Source organism: Sander lucioperca, chromosome 5 (genome assembly GCF_008315115.2).
Source record: "Sander lucioperca isolate FBNREF2018 chromosome 5, SLUC_FBN_1.2, whole genome shotgun sequence".
NCBI classification, from domain to species: Eukaryota; Metazoa; Chordata; class Actinopteri; order Perciformes; family Percidae; genus Sander; species Sander lucioperca.
Window position 1 is genome coordinate 16,693,895 of NC_050177.1, and position 24,510 is coordinate 16,718,404.

At 43.4% G+C, this 24,510-nt stretch overlaps 1 protein-coding gene across 8 annotated transcripts in view; it reads left to right on the forward strand.

Moving 5' to 3' along the window:
* The first annotated feature begins 258 nt into the window (after positions 1-258).
* Positions 259-24,510, forward strand: part of LOC116067480 (protein shisa-6) — a 75,888-nt gene continuing 51,636 nt past the window's right edge. For all 8 annotated transcript variants that reach the window (XM_031323922.2, XM_036001319.1, XM_031323924.2 and 5 more), the window contains exons 1-4: positions 259-359; positions 741-1,638; positions 3,645-3,805; positions 13,359-13,460. In XM_031323922.2, the coding sequence (XP_031179782.1) occupies positions 1,115-1,638; positions 3,645-3,805; positions 13,359-13,460 (787 nt within the window). In that variant the 5' untranslated portion in view covers positions 259-359; positions 741-1,114. The remainder of the gene's footprint in view (positions 360-740; positions 1,639-3,644; positions 3,806-13,358; positions 13,461-24,510) is intronic.

Consider the following 24,510-nt stretch of genomic DNA (forward strand, 5'->3'; position numbering starts at 1 on the left):
AGGTTGAGCAACTGTGTGCAAATAAACAGGCCAGTGTTAAGAGAGTGGAGGGGGTTGCCGGAGAGACACAGCCCACAAACATGTTCTGCGGACAAAGGTCCGTGCAGCCATTTCATTTTGACATGTTAATGTCAACAAGCAGGCTTGTGTTCTTGCTTGGTTACTTGACTGAGTTCTGACGCCAGCACTAAAATGATGTAAGATACGGAGGGAGGGAGAAAGATAAGGAGGAGAGAAGAAGTAGAGAGAGGAGAGAGAGGAGAGAGAGAGAGGGGGGGGGGGGGTTCACAGCTCTGATATTCTCCTCACTTTCAGAGACACAGACAGAGAGCAACTCCCCAGCGGGTATCTTAACTGAGGTAGGCTGGCTTATTACACTGTCACTCTTTGAATATATCAAGAAATTTCAATGTATTCAAGTTATATTTTAATTGTATTTGAAAACACTATCAGTAATTGTCCTGTAGTCACGTCCAGTTGAGTGCAGCGTTGGTATGTTGTGATGCTTAACATACAGATGACATACCACATTCATTTGGAAGATGTTTGTGCTGTGTTTGACAGATTTTGTCATGTTGAATGTGTCATGCAAACTGCAAAAACGACTCCAAATGGGATGTATTCTCATGGCAAAATCGGTCAAGTTATTTGGACGTGTAGAAGCCTACTAAATAAATAATGACGTGACTCTGACGTGGTGATAATACCTAATGAGCCCATTTGGCTTATTTGTTCTCCAGCCTAACTTTGACTGGAGCATAAGTGACTGGGGCTCCAGGAATCAGCACCTTGGACAGCGACGCACCGCGGCTCTCACACGCCGCTCAGCCGAGGGAGAGAGCGTAGAGCCCGGGCACCCAGCAGCTCCCCTCCCAGTCAGGATACGATGCTCTGCTACCACGATGGGTCGCAGTTTTTCCGTTGCATAATAGCAGCCGAGAAATGCCCTTGACATCCGTCTACACAGAGTTGATTTCAGCATGACGGCGGCACAGGAGACTGAGCGAGCAGGGGAAGACTCGGCGGCGAAACTTACGCACGACTAAACCCTACATGTTTAACTAGAGTTAAAGTGTCTTTGCCGAAACATCAGACTTAAGTTATTCACACTACAATGGGGATAAGACACCTTTTGTTGCTGCTAATATACCCGCTGTGCGTGCTGAGCGCCGCTACAGGCGGTAAAAAGCCCAAGCCGGCGCCCCGGAAGGCTCCAAAAGCCACGGCGGTCCCCACGGCCGTCCCGCAGAAGACCCCGCAGCCGGCGCCCGCCAGCAACCACGACACATGCCTGGGCTACTACGACGTGAGCGGGCAGTATGACAAACTGTTCGAGTGCAACAACACGGACCACCGGTACTGCTGCGGGACGTGCTACCTGCGCTTCTGCTGCGAGTACAAGAAAGACCGGCTGGATCAGAAAGCATGCAAGAACTACCAGAAGCCGGTGTGGGTGCAGACGGGACCCTCACCTGACCCCATCCCGACCGGGGAAACGTACGATCCGAGCATGGATCAGACTAGCACGGCGGTGTACATCACCTGTGGGATCATAGCCTTCATCATAGTGGTGGGAGTGTCGGTCAAAGTCGCCTACGACAAAGCTACAGAGCCGCCTCAGGAAATGAATATACATAGGTGAGTGGGCAGAAGACAGTTTCAATCACGTATTATGTGAGAATGACTTGTGAATCCACGCAGTGTGTTTGCAGCACAAATATTTACTCTGCTCATCATTACTTTACAATGTTCTCCCCTCAGTGAGATAGAAAGGGAAACAAAGTCCCATCCTGAGAGCTCATCACGTGCTAGATATATAGACCATGACTGTTATGGTCCTATAACAGTATAGACTTGTTTGCTCTAAGGGATCAAAGGTCAAGATTCATGTCAGAAACAAGCCTAGAGCCATGTTAATGCAGTAGTCTCTGATGTACTAATGCAACTTATTATATTTATATCTTAAGTCAGAGTGTTTATTTCCCTATATTAGAAATAGTGAACTATTAATCATGCTGACAGTATGTTTGAATTTTTCAGATCAGATTAGAATTGCAACAGATGTTAAATCCCAAAGAAGTGCATGGGAAGGAAAGATACAAATAATTACCGAGGAGTTAAAAGAGAACTATTATAGTGATTGTGGCAGACTGGTGCACATGGAATATGTGTGTGTGTGTGTGTGTGTGTGTGTGTGTGTTCTTGTTTAACTATATTTGTGGGATCCAAAAACCGGGAGTCCAGTATACTTGTGGGGCCAAAATGCTGGACCCCACAACTTTAAAGGGCTGTTTGAGGGTTAAGACTTGGTTTTAGGATTAGGGTTAGAATTAGGTTATGGTTAGGGTTAGGGTAAGGGGCTAGGGAATGCATTATGTCAATGATGGGTCCCCACAAAGATAGTGAAACGCACTAAGTCTGTGTGTGTGTGTGTGTGTGTGTGTGTGTGTGTGTGTGAGTGTGTGTGTGTGTGTGTGTGTGTGTGTGTGTGTGTGTGTGTGTGTGTGTGTGTAGTGAGTTACACCAACAAGACAGTTTTGCCTAAATAATAAAACAGTGATTAACTTACTCGAATTATTCGCCCCCTGATGCCCAACGTTTATATTGGATAATAACTATTGCGTTATATTTTTTCGTTAAGCTGGGATAAAAATGGCGTCTTGCATGTTTGAATCACTATAGCCCAGATATTTTGCTCATTAGGCAACCAAGTCAAGGCAGCCAGCTGTCAAACATCCTCTGCACATCAGCACAGGGCTGTCTGGTGTGTTCAGGTGGGGTTTTGACAAGAATGTTTAGCAGAGATGGGATACCATGGTGAATGATTGCATCTCAGCTCCTCAGCTGACTCCTGGGGCTTCACCATACCAAGAGTGGACATGTTGTAGACTGTTCCTACATCAGTAAACAAATGCTGACACACATTATTTCCTCAAGATTAAATAGCTTTTTTTTATTGGATGCATTATTCAACACTTGAGCAATCTTAAGACTGTGAATAATGGATAGTGTTAACGTTGCGGCTGTATCAAGGTCGTGTGACATGCATGCACCGCTGCACATTCAATAAGGAACAGGAAGGGGGGGGTGGGTGAAGCTAAAATATTAATTTAAAAGCAAAGGTTACGGTCGGTGATACATTTGTGGTCGTACAAAAGCTTTGAGCTGCTGCAGCGCTGCGAAAGTAATTTGATTTCCTCTTTCAAAAGCAATGCCAGAAAAAGCAAACAAACACTTTTTGAACTTTCTTTCATCGTGATTGCTTCTCCCTCTCTTCCTCTCTCTCCTCCCTCGAGGACTCCATCCTTCCACATGCACCTGGTGCCGTCTGAAAAACATTCAAATTCAACCCAATTAGACAAGATACTCACACATCCAATGTTGATTCTCTTGCAAATGAACATTCGTCATGTTCCCAGATGTATAAAAAAAAGAAAAAAGAAAAAAGAACAGCACAGCCCTGAATTACCCATAATAGCACAACACTGTCTTGACAATTAGCAGCCATTCGGCGTGCAGAAAACAGACGTGCTAGCACTTCATTTTAAACTGAGTTCAGCTGCACTAAGAGATAAAAACTGTACAAGAAGAGAAACATGGTGCAGCATTAACAGCCATTCTTGTTTGTTGTTCTCGGGTTGCAGGGCCCTCGCAGACATCCTGAGGCAGCAGGGGCCCATCCCCATCTCGCAATACGACTGTGAGAACTTTGCAGCGATGAACGGCTCGCCCAAAGACAACACGCCGCTCAGAACCTCATCCAAGAACCACTACACCCCTGTTCACACCTCCAAATCCAACCACGGTAAGAGCTCTCCTCTCTCTCCACTCAATACTCACAGCTTCACAAGCATCCACTAGTTGATGTGTCACAACTGTTGGTCAAACACAGCTTGAAGGCCGGTTTCACTCTGAGTGTGTCTTTGTACAGCATTTTGCAATACATTGATTGTTTCGGTGCAAGATTCTGCCTTCCCCTCCAAAGAGCATCCACTGTGCTCACCCTTTCAGCAGTGTAATCTCCGATGTTAACATCCAGTAATCATCCGATTTGAGCAAGAGAGTGCGAGGGAGAGAGCGGCAGAGAAAAAGACGGGCCAGCTAGAGGAGATAATTACAGGCTGGCAAGGTAGCGCGGCCCTGCACTCTCTGACAGGCTGCAAGTGATGGCCTCTCAGTCACTCACTGGGTGAATCACACCGTGTGCACACGGCGTGGTTTAACCCAGCCATTCAGACAACAGGCAGGGAGCATAAATCGGTAATATGGACAAAAACGGTGCAGGAAAAGCAGGTTGGTCCAGGGGAAGCCAGTCAGCTTCCTCCACAGAGCAGGTGTTATCAGATCGAAAGAGGCAAAGACACTCAAGGAGAGAGACACGGATGGAAAATAATGAGATATTGGAAACACAAAGGAGTCGGTGAGATGGAAAGAAAAACAGAAAGATGAGTGCTAATGATAAGTAAAGAAATATTCCAATGGGGAAAAGTGTAGTTGTTGATTTCAGCCGAAAAATTATGTGTGTGCAGTTAGCTTTAAAAAGACTTATGAACACATATAGGTAGAATACATCAAGCAAAGAATTATTATTCAGTGAAATGTCGCTGTCCAGTGAAAAACGTACATCTCCAAATCTGCAGATTTTGAACTTTTAAGTAAAACTGAAAGACTAACTTTTCCTTTCTGGGTTGACATATTTCTCCAAAACTCAAAAGATGACATTTTGGAGCACAGTGATGTGCATAATGGTCTCTTCAATCTTTTCGTAATATTTCTGTATTTTTCAAAACATGTTTTATGAATTAACATAGAAGAATGTCGGTTTAGCTGTTGTTCATGAAACAGAGATCATCACATTCTCTGCACTCTGTTTCATTACTTCTAGGGGTGGGGAAAAAATCGATACAGCATACTATCATAATATTTTCCGTGGCAATACTGTAGCAATACACGGCAAGTATCGATCTATTGCACATGAGAATTTAACTTTTTGGTACTAGAATAATAAAATGAATTGCTTTTTCAGTCCACTAGAACAAACAGAGAAATGTATCGTTTTACTTTGTAGATGTTGACAAAGTTTTCCTTTGGGGACATCGTTTAAAGTTGGAAAAATAATGGCAATAAACTGCAATATATTGCAGAATATCACAACATGTTAAAAACCGCAATAATATCATGTCGTGACATAAGTATGATAATGGTATGGTCGGGCCTCTGGTCATTCCCACCCTACACTACAACATAGCAACATGCTGTTCATACTATCACAGCAAATATTGGGTTAAGATACATATATTTCTTCTATTTAATTTAATGGGCATTTATTTGAACAGCTTAGACTTGAAAGGGGAGAGAGAGGGGGAACGACATGCAGCAAAGGGCCGCAGGTCAGAGTCGAACCCGCGGCCGCTGCGTCAAGGAGTAAACCTCTATATATGGGCGAGTGTGCTACCAGGTGAGCTACCCAGGCGCCCAGAAACACGTAGTTCTGTGAGGACCGGGAGCGTGGTGGCACTAAGGGGACACCTACAGAACTGCCTCGCTGTCGCCGCCTGCAAGACCCAATCAGGTTCCCCTCAGCCTTTTAGAGAACAACATGTGTCTGTGTCAGTATTAGTAGATTCAATCCAGGGGTTTCACTGCCATTATAAGGTTTAGGTGCAGCACCTGAGCCGTTTCGGGCAGCAACTAAGCCCAATGAATGTAACTAAAAGACTTTTCTCAAGTTTTGTCTTTAAGCTTTTTGAATGTTATTAATGTATTTTCTGCTCTAGCTTTTCCAACGTTTTAGACACAGATATGTGATAATAACGCTCCAAAATGATGAGAAAAAGAGAAGCAAAACTACCACAAAGAGACACAAACCGACTATAGGGGACCCAAAACAACCCAAAACAAAAACAAAAATGGCATACAATGTTTGGGGGAAATTACTTTTGTTTTATTGAAAAACTTCACATTTCTTGAGGAAGGACACCTAAACCCCCCCACCCCCCAAATACACGCACCTAAGTCTTCCACAAAGACAGACAAAACACTGAAATTATTATAATAAAAACAGAATACATCTCCATCATTGGGCAAGGAATTCCTCAGTAGCCTACCAACAATGCCAAATGGAAAATCACAGTTAAGCAATAGATAACAAAAAAAAGTAATTATGTCTTTAAAACATTGATGATGCTTCTCAGACACATGCTTGTATTCTTCCAAAAAGTCATCTTGATTTAACGATGTGAAATAGTTACTGTTACAATGCTAAGCTAACCCGGGCTCGTAGAACAAAGAAACACAGCTACTAAAGGCTAACCTAGCTCGTAACATTAATGGTATTGGTCTCCTGTCCCTGCGTCATGCATTTAACTTCAGAACGAGACCTGTGCTTGCCTGGATGAGCGTTTGCTTTCCTACGCCCCCTCAAGTGTCATAGCAGTTCTGACCTTTAGCAAAACTAACCACGTAAACTTCCTGAAAGACATCTCGTAACAGTTATATTTATATTGGCGCTCTTCTGGCCGTGTGCCACATGTGGAGCCACTTCCAGCTCCTCCTTCCATTCATCAGACATGCATTTAGATATTTTAAAAGATTTTCTGTTGCCTCAGGATGGCGGTGTGCAGTGCAGAGTTCACCGAGCATTTTCTGACAGAACTGCAGAACATTTTTACATTTACATTTTGAGTTATGGGATCCAAACACCAGAGCAGCTGATACAGTACATGCAGCTGTTACGGCTGAATATTTTTGCTTCTTGTTCTCTAAATAATAAATTGTGCATACTTTCAGCGGTGTTTGGGCCGACAGACTCTTGTGTGCCATGCTGGCCTCTTTCTGCCACATCGCCGTCTATCAAACACTTGCTGGGAACATTTTCTTGCAGCTCAGTGTTGGTCACGACCACAGTCTGCGTTGGTTCACTTAGTGTCTCCCTCTCTCGTCTGCTGCATCAGTCTATCGCTAATGGTCAGTAGCCAGCCGTGCACGGCGGACACACAGCTGCACGTGGCAGGCTGCGTTCACTAAGTCCTTGCATGCATTTATACTCAGTAAAGGTCGAGCATCACTTTATCTGTCTCTCTGCTTGGCTGGGACTATTTTGCCTGCTTGTACACAATCACTGCAACAACAACACAAATCAGCTCAGTGTAGCACAGCCTTCATTGGGGGACCATGGCAGTCCTTGTGGGGTTGGACATGAAAGACAGTGACAGCGTAAAACCAAACCAAAGCGTTGTTAATGTGTGCATATAAATTGGGAGCTCCGCTCGATGCCTTCACAGGCTCCAAGGTGCACTCGCTCTCTGGAAAATGCATATTCATGTGCGCCTAAATGGACATTTGGCACAGAGCGTGGAGGCAGGCCTCATAAGGAGAGAAAAAATGGCACTTCACATCCGGAGGCTTTTTCAGACACTTTTAAATCAGGTGGAGAGACCTCACAAAGCAAGTGGCTAAAGGGCCCAAGAGGATCCTATTAACTAATGTCAAGAGTGGGAATAACATCCGTTCCTTCTTTCATCCTCAACATATGCGACCATGCCAGCTGCTCTCAGCAGTAATAATTTATTTCATCCTCAGAGCTTTGTTTAGACTCAGTTCTAAAAATACATGCTGATTTATTTTTTCACATTGCAGGCCTTGTGTAGTGACATGGTACCCTTGGTGCATTGCAAAAACGTCCCTGCATTTTTAGAACGAGATATTCCTTTAAAAAAAACAGAGCCCAAAGCAAAACAGTACAGGCTGCATAATATGATACCAGCGCAAGTGCTGCTATTTCTATTCGCATCCACTCTGCATTGTTGTGCGCTCAGATCCTCCGTGTTGTGCCCCCCTCTCCCTCTCTCTCTCCCCGGCCAAAACACGGAGCAGACCTTGAAAGGGAGGAGGAGATACCTTTACCGGAGTTGGCCTCTGGTTAAAGTAAACAATAACTGCTTCTCCAGTAATGCAGTTTGGCCCACAGCTCTCTTCAGATGAAGTGGATTTATTTTCCGTACACCACAGGCAAAGATTTGCCTCTCTTTTTTGTTTTTTGAAAAGTGTTGCTTGGTTTCCTCTCTGACATTTTCCTAATACGCAGAATGATGAAATATAGTTTTCAGGTAGTGCAGAGAGAAGCTGTTTCCGCCGTCTCAGTTTACTCAACAGAAACCAAAGAAAAACAATTTCTCCCATAGAGCACTCCTGCAAAAAAAAACAAAAAAAAAAACAAAGAATAGGCAAACTGGATTATGAGTTATGGCTCTGTGTTTACTGCACCAGAGGAACCAGAATAAGCAGAATATAGGAATGACGATGTTGGAGCGGCCAGCGTCTCTCCGTGTCGGAGCTCCTCCAGCACTGCAAACATCGGAGCCGTCGGTTCGTTTAGTCTGAGCCGAGCGCTCAAAGGTCAGCTGCTGTGGACCATCAGTGGTCCTGATGATAGAATAACATCTCAGCTATTTAGCAGCTTTGACATGACCTTCAGATATTTTTATAGCACGAAGCTGTGTGTGTGTGTGTGTGTGTGTGTGTGTGTGTGTGTGTGTGTGTGTGTGTATGTTTGTGTGTGGTGAGTTATCCAAACAAGAATTTTTGCCTAAATAATAAAACAATAATTAACCCCCCACCCCACCCACACACACACACACACACACACACACACACACACACACACATAAAACACCTCCCTCTATTCCCTCCAATTAACAGTTACAGTGTAACACAGAACATAACATCTCCACTGCAGACTGAACTCATGAAGTGACGTATGTATGACACGCCAATTCGTATGCCATTATTGGCGTGTTATCAAGACGCATACTCGCTTTTTAGCGTGTTTATCAACGCTGTTTGGCCTCCATTGACTTACATTACCTTGCGATTGCGTGTGAATTTACACTGTAGCGAGTATTATGAAAGGGCGAAAATCCGCATAGGGAGATTGGTCGGGGTGGAGGATGGGTAAAACACAGGACTTTCACCCAGGAGAGTGGTAATTGTGTCCCGCGTGTGATGTTTCCTTTCCATGATTGTTCTTTTCCTAAACCCAACCCCGTTCTTCTTTTCCTAAACCCAACCTGCGTGTGACGTTTCCTAAACCCAACCGTAGCCTCGCGATAACACGTAGCCTCGCGATAACACGCCACGTGGCTTTAGAAAGTGGCGTCTATGTTTATGCTGTGACGTTGCAGACTGCCGTCCGCTGTATACAGCGTAGACATACACGCGGATAGCTCAAAATGCGTACAGATAACACGCCACTGTATGTCGTGTATGTTTACGCAAAGTCATGATGTCATGTTGTCCACTGTGACCTCGCTGGCTCCCCATTGGTCAGATAATCACCCCCCCCCACATGTTCTCTGCTGACTGCATCAACATGTTTAATAGAAGCTTCCTCCTGAGTGCACCTGTGTTAAACCTCAGCATCTGAGAGACCCTGCCTAATTGTCTCCTGCCCTAGATCTCATTATTGCCCCTGATTATGCAGCTGGACCTTTGGCCCCCTGAGTGCTCATGTGTGTGCGTGTGAAGAGCATTCAGGTGTGGAGGCAGGGATCCATCAGCATCTCTTTCCAGCAGCGCTACCATTTCATTATGGACTGGTTGTGGATCAGGACTTACTGCACTGCACCATTACAGTCACAGGAGGACGGGGGCAGGGTTAAGAGAAAAGGGGGCATGCATTTGCCAAGACGGCATTTCAAAAGCTCCAGCGTGTATCTCAGACTGAGAGGAAGATAAAGATAGGAAGATATGCGATGCCGAGCTCCAGCTGAACAACTTTATCGAGATGATGTCCACTCCAGCAGATTGGTATCTGATAATGCTATAAAACTCTATGTAGCATGTAAATGACCTCCGCCTGGCTGTGTTAAAGCTTCATCCACCTTGGATCACCTCCCCGATGCAGTGCGACATCCAGCTCGCTTCATGATATAATTATCTTATTATTCACATGTTCCCGCTCTCAGAGGTAACTCAGAGGTTTAGGTGTCCAGTGAAGAAGTCTGATTAAAAAAAGTATTAACATATGAATCCTCAGCAGCACATGGTTGAGGTGAAAGTCACGATATTCTTTGTATCAAGGACGATAAATTCCTAATGCGTAGCTTCCCCCTGCAGGCTCTTTACTCTAGCTCACCTTAATGAGCTGGGAGTGGGAGCAGGAGGAATGCTTCTGAAGGGGCTCTCCGATTGGAGGGTTGTCGCAGTGGCTCGTGGAGTGGCCTACCAATGACAAAGGTGACAAAGGAAGACACATGGTGTGTGTGTGTGTGTGTGTGTGTGTGTGTCTGTCACACACAGAATTGTTGCTATGACTGAATGGGAAGACAATCCCAGCAGATCCTCCATGTGCAGCCGTGACAGCAGCGCACAGAAAGCTGTGATTGAGTTCAGAGTGCATTGGTATGTGGGTGACTCTAACATATTGCTTTTTTTCTGAGGATCATTGCACAAGGTTTGCTTGTAAGGTTAACTTTTCCACCATTTCCCCTCTTATCTGTGCCTGAGGAAAAGACAGCACCGGAAGCTCTCCGTTCGACACTGTGAAAAAAAACACAACAGGTGCCACTGAGAACGTGATGGAAAAGCCAAACACTATTTTCTTATCTCTAACAGACAGCATTATGGAAAGGATCCCTACGGAGGTAGACTTGTTTTGTTAAAGAGTAACATCCTTTTTGTTTAACATCACCATCACCAAACCCACCAGACTCCATTTTAATAAACAATACTTTTAGCGTGTATAGAGCCAGCATATTTCCATATGCAGTGTTTCCCCTAGGATTTTTGTCCAGTGGAGGGTGGTGACTCTCCCCCAAAAAGTTGTTGGGGGTGGGGGTTGCGCGACTTTGCCTACATTGAACGTGTAATGTCGGCGGACCGTTGGCGGAGCGTATGTGCCGCTGAATGTATCTTTTACCCGTCTTTACCTGGAGCGCCACACGGCGTAGGATTGTGTGAGTCACAGGTGAGACGGAGAGCTTTTGCTTTGGGATTTTTGTTGTTTCTTCAGTTTTTTGGAGCCGGCACAGAGCTGTGAAAACGTCAATCTACTATCAGCAGTTATCAGAGGACACAGGGGAGGGAACCAAGAAATAAAAACAGAAACTCTCAAAATGAAACTGCCAATATGCTCATTCACAGTCATTAAGTCGTTTCCTGTATATCGGTAGTTTAATTTAAAAGAAATATAGACACTTACTACACCACTGTGATCCATTTCTGTGTAAAAGGGCCGCACACACCTCGTGTAAAAATATAAATAGAAGACTGTCCTATTTTTAGGTTTGTAGAGTAGGCTTGGCAAACTCGATTCTCGGACTAGGACTCGGGGTATTCAGTGTCACTCACTAAACTGATCCGGGTTGTGCAAGTCACTTGAGTCACTTGAGTCAGTATTGCTCTATAGGCGAGCCGAGGCGAGCTTGCAATGTTTCGGACTGTCTGCTCGACGTAATTGCATTTTAACATACTACATTTTACACCAAAACCTACAGTGAGCCTAGCTAGGCTACGTGCAGAACATTGTATGTTATTTCAGAAGTGAAAGAATGGCTTTTGTTGTTGATTTGCTTTACCCTGAGCTCGAGTGAAGTTCACTCGCTTGTCTGCTACAGAATGATCCACTTACAACGTAGCCGGCTAATTCGCCGGCTAGCGGGTCGTCGAGGACTCGTGAGTCAGCGAGGACTCGTGGGTCGTCCAGGGCTCGTGAGTTCTCTAGTGGTCTGCGAGCTTGCAATGTTTCCGGCTCTGAGTCTGCGGGTCGGGAAGTTGTGTCTCTGCTCACTCAGTCGCTTGAGTTGACTTGTGGAGTTGTGGTTGCTTACGAAATTGTAAGTTATAAAGCTTATGGCAGCTAAGATGGCTAGGACTAGTAGTAGCTAATGTTGCAAGAGGTTTGTGTGTGGCGCTGTTATCATTTTAAATTGAATTGTAGTAGGACTCAACTGATCCGAGTTAATGATACTAGAGACTCGCGACTCGTGAGTTAATTTAAAGAGTCGGGTTAAAGAGGGTTAAACAGGTTTATTGTAGATCCGCGGAGCAGACGCACCACTACCCTGCTCTCTGCCCGGTGTCGCCAGTTTCATTAATTAAAGTAAAAGCGTAGTGTTGGAACGTCTGCTCCACATACGTTACATGTGTAATGTAGCAGGCCTGTACGTTTAAATTAATTGAACTTTTAAGGTGAGGAACGGACCCAATCCTCCTGCTGGGACTGAGGGGACATTTTGTCCTCTGGCAACTTCAGTAATCTATTTTCATTATAAAAAATCTGAGCATTTCAAACGTGTGTATTACACTGGACGAACACTGAACACACACTTTCCCAGAAGGCAACAGGTCACAACAGGCTATAATGCTGAAAAGCATTTCTAATTGTTGTCTTTGTACTTTGTGTACAAAGACAACAATTAGTACATTGTGCAGAGTACAAAGTACTATGCACTTTATTGTCATTGTGCAGAGTACTTTGTACTCTGCACAATGACAATAAAGTTGAATCTAATCTAATCTAATCTAATTGTGTGAAGCTGAAAACTGAAGCCTACAAAATGAAATACAAAATGAAATGTGTTAATTAGGAGGAGTGTTTTAATTAGTTTCACCCTGGCCGTATATAAACATTAATGGTACCCAAACATTTATGTATTGCAGCGTAAGCAGTAAAATGTGAAGCGACGCCGACACACCGTCCTCTCTCTCCACTGCTGTTGGAGCTGAGCGGGAACCTGCAGGCGGTTCTTCCTGCTCCGCCATTTCAGCTATGCTCATCATAGTGAGAGTGACTCGCACGCCAATCAGCTTGTTGTGCTAACCTCACACATGTTGCTAACAGTGTACAGCTAAAGGTTTACGGGCGGAAATCGTGCTTGTGAGCTCTGCTTCTAGTCAATATACATGTATTCTGCCTGTGGCTGCACAGACAGGGCCGTGGCGGTATATATATATATATATATATATATATATATATATATATAAGAAAAAAAGAAGAAAAAAAAATAAAGAATATATATCTATATATATATATATATATATATAGAAAGAGAGAGAAAGGGAGAGAGAGCGAGAGATTGTTTTCCTGTTTTATTTGAATAATATTTAATGGAATTATGAGCTAAAACTATATCCAGGAATTCTAATTTAATTTGTAAGTAATTCACATAAATGTTTCTTTTCTGCTTGTGAGCCCTCAGATTTATCTTGTGACTTCTTGGGAGGGTCCAGATCCCCACTTTGGGAACCACTGTTTTAGCTGCTGCTAATGTTGCTAATGATTAAATGACACTATGTGTCAGTATAATTATATCTGTGTGTGTGTGTGTGTGTGTGTGTGCGTGTGCATGTGTGAACAGGTCTCCACTATGGGAAGGAGAGCGTCCGAAACAGTGGCGGCGCTGAGCTTCACAGCTTCATCTCCTCTGGCTTTGTGACGTTGGGTCGAGGCCATCCGAAAGGTAAAGTACCTTTTCTTTCTGCCTTTTCTCCTCTTCTCTCTCACAGGAGATCAAATTAACTCTTCTTTTCTACAAACACTACGCTGTATACTTGCTCAATGCTAAAGCGACCCGCGTAATGTTCCACTTGCAATACCAGTAATCAACAACAAGACACGGACAATAGGTGAAATGTTTGCCGATTCAATTTCCCTCCCAAGCAATTCACGTGAACTCCTGCCTCTGCATTTTGCAATTAAATACAAGCAGACACACACTTACTGCTGCTGATGGGCGACTACAGGGTGGAGAAGGTGACTCTGAACTCGCACACACAACACACACACACACACACACACACACACACACACACACACACACACACACAACACACACAAACAAGCACACACATGCAGCCATTAGTCGGGAGGCAGGCAGAGTTTTCCCAGAGGTAATACACTGATTAGTATGCAGCCATGTTGGCCAAGCTCTAGTGATTTATTCCCATCCATTTTGGCTCCACAAATCAGCCCCTGTGTGTGTGTGTGTGTGTGTGTGTGTGTGTGTGTGTGTGTGTGTGTGTGTGTGTGTGTGCGCGTAACACCTTTACCTGATACTGCTTTCCAATGTTTAATTGAATGTGTGTGTGCCAGATTGTGAATGCTTTAGTAAAAACCGACATAGTTACATTAGATCTAATCTGGTTCCACTGCTGCATATTTATTTCCAGCTTCTCCACTTTTATTTCTAATGGGGAACCATATTTATGTTTACATGAAATCTAATTTATTAGCTGTTCCCCCCCCCTCCCCAGGTTTTATGAATCCTGATTCTCTTAAATAGATGTTCCCCTCTGTACAGATATCATAATAGCATCACTCTGGCATCTCCGGCTACTTGTCACAACAACAGCATGGGGTATGGTTTAGTGTTGAGCATCTGTGCAGTGAAATCTGTGTTTTCTTGCAGCGGGTAGCCTTTGATTCCTCTGCTGCAGAAACAAATGAAACGTGACAGATTGAGATCTTGGAAAGGTCTGCTGACACTAAGATTTCTTGCAAAAAAAGTATGTAAAGCATGTGCAAGAGCCTCACTTTCTGAACAGTATTCTTCTTTCGTCTCTTTTGGACTGCTGTGGGCCCAGAGGCAGGGTTTTACTGTGGATTGCAATCTAAAATCAATGAAATGAAAGTTTGGTTTGGGTATTGTTGCTGCTTGGTATAATCTGTAGTATTTCACAAGTGTACAATCACTTCAGGGTAGTGGAGGGAAAAACAGTTTAACCAAGCCTCCCCCGCTCTCTCATAGTCTCTTTACAAGCACTCTTTATCTCCACAAAAGCAAAATGGCTTCAGCTACATAATCAGCACTTCTCTCCTTCACTGATTGGAGGATATAAATTGCTCCTACCTACAGCATATTCAGTGTTTTTGACAACACACAATTATGTATCTGTCCAGTTTAACGATTTACAAGTAGTCAGTAAATCACTTGATCCCAGTATTGAATTTATCCAAAATCTGTGGATGGATTTTAATGTTGAGCGCAGCATATCTGTGGGCTGATGTGCACTCGCAGTGATGAGATGGAGTCACGTTAAGGTTAAACAGTCCAGTTAAATCATACTGAGCTTTATTAGTTTTGAAGAGGTTTGCACAGCTTGGTTTGCTCTGGCAGAGAGTAACAACGCTGGGAACAAAAAGAACGCTCATAGATATCACTGGCCAGTCAGTGGAAAAATTCTGTTCACATTAATCTGGAAACAGATGTCTTCTTTGCTGCGTCTCAGTTGTTTTTTTTGCCCCGCTGACAGAACAAGGTTTCGAGTCCTGATGTAGTCCTTTGGCTTGGGTAAGCACGCCGTCTCTTACGGTGCTTAATTATACAGGCGGAAAGTGTGTTTGCTTGTTAATTATATGGGAAGCTGTAGGTGTGTGTGTGTGTGTGTGTGTGTGTGCATGCAGCGCAGCCCTAGGGGAGGACAGGTGAGGTCAGGGAGTGTTGCTGAGCGTCGGAGCAGCTGGATGCTTCACATCTGTGCGCTGGGGAACAAAACAACCGCGTGCTGAACTCTACATGAGATCTGCCGTGAGCGCCAGGATGGCAAACTAAAAGCCAGACTCTCATACTGCAGTCCAAGAGTTTGCTGTAATGCATCTTTGTGGCGTACTAACCTTCCCCTTGGCTTACCCTGTGTAATTCTACTTTAGTTAGTGCACGGCATCCTACATTTCCCAAAATGCCTCTCACCAACCTTAAGAAAAGGGTCATGAACTTGTTGTGACCATGTCTCGTGTGCACAGAGATGGACTTTTCTTTTGTGTCCTAAGGTCATACTGCATTAAATTTCTAAGCAGGTTCTGTGTTCACACTGGAAGTGGCTAAACTAAGCTTTTATTGTGAAGGAGCTATAGGAAATGCAAAGTATCTTTCACCGAGATTAACAGAGTAGTGCTGAAGGTCAGGAAGAAGAAGAGGTACATTTATATAAATGCCAGATGAAAGTAATAATCTAAGCAAAAGTCTAGAATTGTTTTGCATTTCTCCATCTGACACACAACAACATAGTGCTCTATATTGAAGCATATGATGAGGGTTTAATAGTGAATAAGGAATTGAGACGTAGGCTGAAAGAATTTGCAGATGTTGGTCTGGCAGGAAGATATTGGAAAACTATTATATAATATAATAATAATAAGATGTTGTTTTTCTAGTTGAAAAAAGTTTGCATTCAGCTGTTCCCTTATTGCCACGGTTAAAGAACAGGGAGCAGGAGAAACGACTGGTGCAGTTAGATCGTTCAATGAACACAAAGGTTTCTCAAGTCCAAAAACAGGCAGGTCAAACTAAACTCCAATCCCCAATGAAGATAAGCTGAAGATGAGACAGGGGAACACAGACTAAATACACAAGGGGGACAAAACACAGGTGGAACTAATCTTCAACCCTTCAAAATAAAACAGGAAACAGACTTAATAAAAATACAAACCCACGATAATGACAGTACCATGACAGACCTTCAAGGGACGGATTCCTGATGTCTGACTTAAACTGGGTGGGTAAAGAGGTCCCGGCAAGTGTCAAGGAACTGAAGAACAAGGGAATGTCTAACAAGGGATTGTTTACTTGTGCTACACAAATTGTTGCATAAACATTCACCAAAATGCAGGAAATTAATAGCCTGGATGCCAGCCAAACTTAGCCCCGCCCACAACATTTGAGGTTGGGAAGTTCGGTCTAGACTTGATCCGTTGTGTAGCGACTATGCTCGAACAAGAGCTGTTCAGACCAATCAAATTGTCAGGGCGGGCTTTATACATGATGGACTGATGATCAACAGTAACGTAATCAACCTCGTTACCAAAGAGCGCTTGGGTTGAATTTGTTTACAACAAAGGTGGCTGCCATCGCGTCTGTTATAGAAGATTGACAGTGCATTCATTTTAAAAGAGGAACAGAGAACCGCGATCACGTATGTATACACATTGTTCGCGTTGGTCATACCTAGTTTAATAACTCTGGATTCGGCTACTAGTGAATGTTAAAAATGTTAAAAACGTGACGTTTTAAACAAGGACCCTTTAAGTGTTTGGGCTGGTAAGTTGATGTACCCCAAAAAAAATGATCCGCTGAAATATAGGTATATAGGTAATATAAGTTTCTTTCGCCATGCAAAAAAGTCTTTCTGGGAGGGGTGCAGTTCCACCATTGGCCGCTAAGCCCATGGTTGCTTTAAGACATGGCGCTGTTCCTCGGAGGTTGGTCGAAGCCTGCCTTTGACTCTCCGTTGCTCTGATTGGTTGTAGGTCCATCCAATTGAGTGCAGAGGCATTTTTTTTTCTGGTTTGGTTGATACACGCCCCATAATCACAGCCCAATGGAGCAGTATCAGACTCATATTCTGACTAGAATCTGAGTATGACAACGTCAGGCTAGGAAATTAAGGTTTTTTTTCTGGGGGAGGATCCCCACACCCCCCGGGTATAATCTGTCCCTCCCAATGCAGAGACAAAACCTATGCCCTTGCTTTGTGCAACAGTATATGGGAGATATGGGAGAACAAAGACGTGTAAAATGAGAGATGAGAGAATGGTGCTTTATAGTCACCTTCATAGCAGCTTACAGACCATTCACATCTCCTCAGATCCACCAGCAGAGACAAGCTTTTTTGCACAAGAACATTTAATTTTTTCACAATTGAATGTCTCCTCCCGAAACCTCCTGCTCCTGTATGGAGTCAGGTGTAGTGTGAAGGTGAGTGGCCCTTTGCTCAAAGTCCCAGCTTTGTCCAAACAGCGATGAACATCCAGAAATACTGGCTGCAGAGGTGGTTTGGATTTGGGATTTTGGAGTGAATGCTTTATGTTATTTTTTTCTTTCTTTTGGGGAAGATTTGATGGCACAAACACATAGGGTCACTTTTATTTGTTACTTGTGTTTTTCAAAATTCCTCCAGCCTAGTGTTTTCCCAGAGTGACAAGTAGTAGTGCTAAACTTTATTTAGCATGCACAGCTTCTTACCTTGCTCCTGTCCCGTCAGCCATCTGTCCAGATCGATGCACCGCCTCACACATGCCCAGCTCCTCTGTATTCTGTTGTCCTCTTGTCCAAAATTAGGAGGCAGCAAGTTTGAGGTTTCTGTCAAACGGAGCCCAACTAATGAGGATGCTCACAGATCTGTTGTGTGTGTGCTGCTGTCAGATGGGACTGCACTGTTACGCTGCCTTGGGTGTATAAACTGCAGAACTCGGTTTGAAGCTTCAGAGATTGTATAAAAGTTCTCTGGAAACATCCTTTCAGAAGATAGATAAGAGGGAGCTTCCCCTTTTTTGCTGGCAGTGGTGATGCAACGCTACAGCACATCATCGCTTGTAGCCTACGCAGACTGAAGCCCAATTGCTGGCTTATGTTAATTGTTTCTGTCACAGAAGAACTGCGGTGTACTTTTCTACTCACTCACTGTCACCGAGCAAACCTCTTCACTGTAAATCACTGTCACATTGTCACACAGTTCTGTGTGTTTCTGCATGCGGGCGCTTGGGATTGAGAATCTCTGCCTTCGATGTAGCTGGATTACCTCAGACAGGACAGTGGATTGACAGCCAGCATGCAAATTTGATAAGGTATTAAAAATGCAGCTTGCCAGCTGAAATTGGTTGAATGCGTCCGTTTTAATTATTTTTCCATATGTCAGTCTTGTTGACATGAAACACAGCCAAGCCACAGCATCCGGAGAAGTGATTACCTCAGACAAAGCCTCGATCCTTGACTTAGCGTGTGCCATACTTCATTACCTTGCTAAGCCCAACTTTTAATTCTGTCCTGTGGAGGAAGTCAAATTGGTTTTCATGGCAGGCAATTATTGTTTTTATTAATATGATGTGTCTGGAATAGTGGATATGGTGATGTAGCAGCAGAATTAGCGGGGGATGTTATCACAGAACTTTTATTTACTGTGCAATTTCAGCACATTAACGACTGCAAGAGAGACTGATTGGTGTGCTCCTTATGCAGCAAGTTGTACAGTAGCACAGTGCAGTACTAAGAGGCCGTAGGGACTATCAAGGGAGAAGATCTAACAAAGCATACTGTTGCCTTCTAACAGCTGTTTGCCTCTAATTTGTACTTTTTGTTTACCTTTTGTGAAGAACTTGATGACAGAGTATAAAAAGGCCCTCTCTGCGTCTCAGTACTTCCTTCTGATTGTGAAATAGTCATCTCCTGTTTCTCCGAATGAATCAGAAGCCGTTGAACAACAAGCCCACAGGCAGTATCGTCATTTCCAGCCCGTGTAATCAACACTCCAGGATGATGAGGCACAAGATGAAAACATCCGCCCGTGAAAACTTTTGGTGTTGTTTAAGCTACACGAGTAAAAAGCCATCCCAGACAGGAACTGATTCATTCGGTGGCCATGAAAAGCTCCAACGCATCATCAAACCAGAGATGGAAAATGAAATCTCTGATGCAAAACTCACATTTTCCAGCAGATCAAATAGTATAGACAAACAGTCACTCACTTCAACCTTCAGTTCAGTTTGCCAGCTTTACTGACTCACTGATGGTTTGCACATTTGGCCAGGCCTGTGTTATTTTTAGCTGCATTAATGAGATGTGCAAAGCCTTTTTACCCTCTTTAGACTGACAAATATCTATGAAATAAAACCACAGTAACGTTTTATTATTATATTATTTACAACTAAATGAGTGTAGAAGGACAGCTACAATATTCATGACAGATGGAGGTTGCCATTGTTGCCTTGAGCCAGTGTTAGTAAACTAAGGGGACATTGTGCTAAAGCGTCATCTTTAAAGCTGCAATAATCAAACTTTTTATATTAACAAATGGTGGTTTGTAGTGATGAACCCACAGAAAACAACCAGGAGCCGTTCAGCAGCTTTCAGCAGTTTGAGTTGACTCTCACCACTCTCGTCACCAACCTCATTTTGAACGTCAAACTCAACACATTTATACTTACAGTGAAAGTTAGCAGTAAGATAACCATGCATTCTTACATGGTTATCATTGTTAACACACATTTAATAAAACACACTGACACACATGACATTGTAGGATTGAGTGAAGATGAATTAAAGTGAAAGTGATTTCATGGAGCAAAGGATTTTGGTCTTCTTTTTAGGGATCGACCGATACTGTTTTTTTCAAGGCCGATATCGATTATCAGTAGTTAATGAAACCATTTGGACCCGATACGCATTTACAGTGAAAATGAAATTTCTTTAAGTCAAAATTAAGACTTTGGAATGTTACAAACTCCAACACAAAACTTTGTTTAAGTGATATTATTTAATGAATAACAAACTTTGAACATAACACCCAGTAACAGATAGTCAGATAGTGTTGTGGGGGGGACATTAAGTCAGAGCTGTAGCCAAGCCAAAGTAGAGCACTTTTTAATTCATGAACTTTATCAGTTATTAGGCAAATTAAACACGGATACAGATTATCTGCAAACTGCCAAAAAACAGACCGATAATTGGTCTATCCCTACTTCTTTTCCGTTTTCTTTATTTAAGGTTACAGTTGAAGGGGTCTATAACAGCACAGGCAGGTAATAAGACATTGAGCCATCTATTTAAACCGGCATGAATTTTAGTGAAAAATGCAGATTTTATTTTATTCTTTATCCAATGACATTTCAGTGATTGCATTTTCTGTATGTAAAAGTTTCTACAGGAGCCCTCAACACATTTACCAGCAAAAGCTGCACAAAAGCAGTTAGAACCTAAAGTCCTTTATTTACAAAAATGAAATACCACCACAGTGATGGCAGTGCGTTAAGTTCTGCCACTACTTTTGGCTCTCCAAATCTGCACAAATAGAGGTTATCTTAGCATGAGTATCCGTGAACAGTTCAATGTCACATTCTGTAGTCTTTGTTTCTCATAATGACAACGCAACATTTGCAAATGACGACAGAGGATTACATTTGATTATATTAAAGAAAAGGGACATCACTTTGTATGTCAAACCTAAATTCAGCAAAAACAACACAAAAACATCCCATACCGTATTTTCCCTTTGCTATGAAAAATAGCACTGTATGCTTCTCCACTGATGACTTTTTTTAATGTACAAGTAGTCAAGCTAGCAAGGCTGCTGAAAGTAGCCTCCAGTGATCACCTTACACACCATAGAAGTCTCAGCAAAGTGAATGATTATCTTTATAGTAAAAGATATTGGTGTTGGCCAGCGATGATAAGAAAATCACTGGTTGCTCTCCTTCCAAAGATTACTTTTCTTCCCACACTGACAGAACTTCCTCTTTAAACACTTTGAAACCAGGCCCCACTTCAGGGAGCAATCTGTGCCCCCAAATTAGCTTTAGTTGCTGAAAATCTGGCCAGCCGGCTCACTTTTTACGCTCGGTGGCTGTTTTTGATTGACAGCACACTCCGATCAGGCAAAAGTGTACTCGCTCATAAGAATTGATGGTCAGGTTGAGAGGGAGGTGGCAGGGCTGACCTGCTGGCTAAGCACTCTGTGGAATAACCAATAAGACAGTGTTAATAAGGTCTAGGAGAGAGCAGGGCCTGGGCACTTATTAGCAGAAAAGAGAGATCAAGACAGATTTCTCTTGCACGCAATACGGAGCGATAGCCCGACATCTATATCTGTTGCTCTACTGAATATGCAAGGAGAAGGACAGAGGTGCTGTGTGTATGTAAAAGCGGAAAAGGCGCTGACACTTAATTGCACTTTTCTTCCCCCTCGTTTGAACATCTCAGTAACTATCCTTGGTGTCCTTTAGCCCAGGGACTGAATTAAGGACTAGATCTGGGTATTGAGAAATGAACACATGCGACAAACACCTTGTAGCATTTTTCAAAATACCACCAGTACTCAAATATGTTGAGGTCAGTGAATGACAAGCCACCCTGACACGACTCTTGGGTATCCTGAGGAACAATAGCACCTCCACATACACTGCAGTCAATTACAGTGATGTGAGATGTGGGGGCAGACGGAGGAAATGACAGTTTGGGAGACAGCTCTCTTATCATTGTCCTTCTGTTGTGGCCACTTTGAAACAAGTGGAGCTATTTGTCTGGCAGCATGGTACAATATGCTGGAGGGAAGAGAAAGCATGCTTTTATCTCGGAGAGAGATGGGCGAAGAGAATATGCAAGAAATGTAGCAGAGACAGAATATCTGAGTGGTAAAAAGTGAGCGAGCTTAACAAGAAAAGGGATTTTAAGAGCAAGTTAAATGGCAGGAGAAGAGATAGAGAGTCCTTGCAGGCAGGTAGTTGGAGACAATGGGCTGTCGGGGCTGCTGTGATGTTTGCTTGGGCACGGTAGCATACTCTTAATACGCAGCATCAATCAAGATGTGCACAGCATGGCAACTTTTATCGCCACTCATTAAAGTAAGTGCAAATATTTTATGCATCAGTTGGAATGCAGGGACTTTTTCATGCTAATTTCCCTCTGTTAGATTCGTTATTCATCATCTTTGATCAACGGGGTCCTGCACACAAATAAAGTGTAGTGGAGTCTGGAATCCGCCGTGTGCTGAAGCATCACATCTTTGGATTGCTACTGCTGCTTACGTTTATTTAGCAAGCTCAGGAGTTTTAGATATGTTTAATGAAACTGTATAATGGATTAAACCCTCCTCCAGTTGTTCAACAGGACTTTTCGTTTGAGTCAAATTAAAGAAGTGTAACACTAACTCCTTTTTTTACAATGAAATATTTATCATCCTTTAAAGTGGAGGACAAACAGCGCGTGGAAATCAAAGTTCCTGTCCTCTAACTTTCCGACCTTGATGAAAAGAACACTTTAAATCCACACCTTCACACCCACTTCTGCAGGTCCACCAAAACTGATAAGATGACTTAAAATGCCATGGCCTGCTCTGAAATATAATGAACTTTGCCCCAAATATCCATCCCTGTGGACCATTTTGCCTCCCCCGCGAACGCCTTAGCAGATGAAAGGAGGTTGGCATGGGCAGATGAATTGTGTTTTGGTTCGGGGCCCAGTCTTTGAATTTCAAGCTTCTGCACACTGGGGCTTTTCTTCTTCTTCTTCTTCTTCTTCTTCTTCTTCTTCTTCTTCTTCTTCTTCTTCTTCACGCCGTACACAAAGGGAATTTAATCCAATGTTTAGTTTTAATTGATTTTTATATGACCAAACGTGAGCAGTAAATGCTCTTTCTGATTCGAGACATGGGCGCAGATCTGAGAGCTGTCAATCAACTCCTAAAAGGAATGTGTCGAGCCTTTTTCTTTCAACCTTCCCTATTTAAGATGCCTCTCACTCCTGACTACATTAATTAAACCAGTGCAGTGCCCGTTCCAAACGTGCCTGTTTGGAACGGGCCGATTGCTTAAGACTCCTGTATTGCTGCTTGCAGCTTTCTCCAGAACCATTGTACCCCGAAATAACTTACAGAATGACCCCAAAGCACTTAATATGCAACCCCACTGAATACTACTGACTTACTGTGTACTTCTACCTCAGAGGAAAACACTGTACTACTACATACTGCCGGATGTCCCTCATTTTCGGCCGGATGTCCGTTACCTTCCTCTGTCTTTGTGTTGGTGTTCTAAACTCTGGTGGATTTCTGAGGACTGTGGTTAACTGCTCCTCAGAGGGCTGGACAGCAGGGCTGTGGAGGAAGGTCTGGCAAGACTAGGTTCAACACCGTTTATTATTTGCTTGCTTGTAATAAGTTATTAGTGGTGAAAGTTAATATGGAAAACTCACACAAATGTTGCGATGTTCCTGTAGGCTTTCCGCGCGTGCTTGTTACGGATGTATCCACCCCGCCCCCTCTGCTGTACAGAGCCCCTTACATCATCGTATTGCGTGTGACGTCTTTTGTGCATGCAGGATCAGTTTGAAAGACGCACGCACACACACACACACACACACACACACACACACACACACAGTGTCATAGTTTGATTACAAGGTGGTGGTTATTTGGATTTTAGTTTTCTCTGAGTACGTCTAACCTGCTAATCAGCCATAGTCGCTCCCCACCGGCTGAGAATCCAACATAACAAGCATTAAGGTTAAGGATGGATAAAATAGGTAAAGAGCTCAACAGCAAAGCGCTGCACAAGCTGGCCCAAGCTGTTTCTCGTGCTGAAAAGCATGACATTGTGTATTGACCAGCCATGTCCTTCACAGAGTTGCTTTGAGTGATAAAAGAGACATTATAAATAGGGCGTTTTGAGGATACTTCTCCAAGTGTTCGAGAAAGGCCTGGTAAAAGACTGATCTTGGCTTTGCCGTGCTGACCTCACACTGCTTTATACCCACCTCCCTGCAAGGCAAACTCCCGCTCTCATCTGTAATCTATTATTCATGACGAAGAGACGGAGACTGGGAAAGGCAGATAACTTGGTCGCTTTTTCTTCCATCCACCCCCACCCCCATATTACTATTATCCAGAGGCCATTGTGTGGGAAAACAAATGGAATGATTGCCTTTTGTTGTATAGGGGTGGGGGGATTTTGTATTCTGTGCAGAATTTGAATGTAAACTTACTATTCAGAGCACACAAGCTAAGACTGCTAGTTGCATTGTGAAA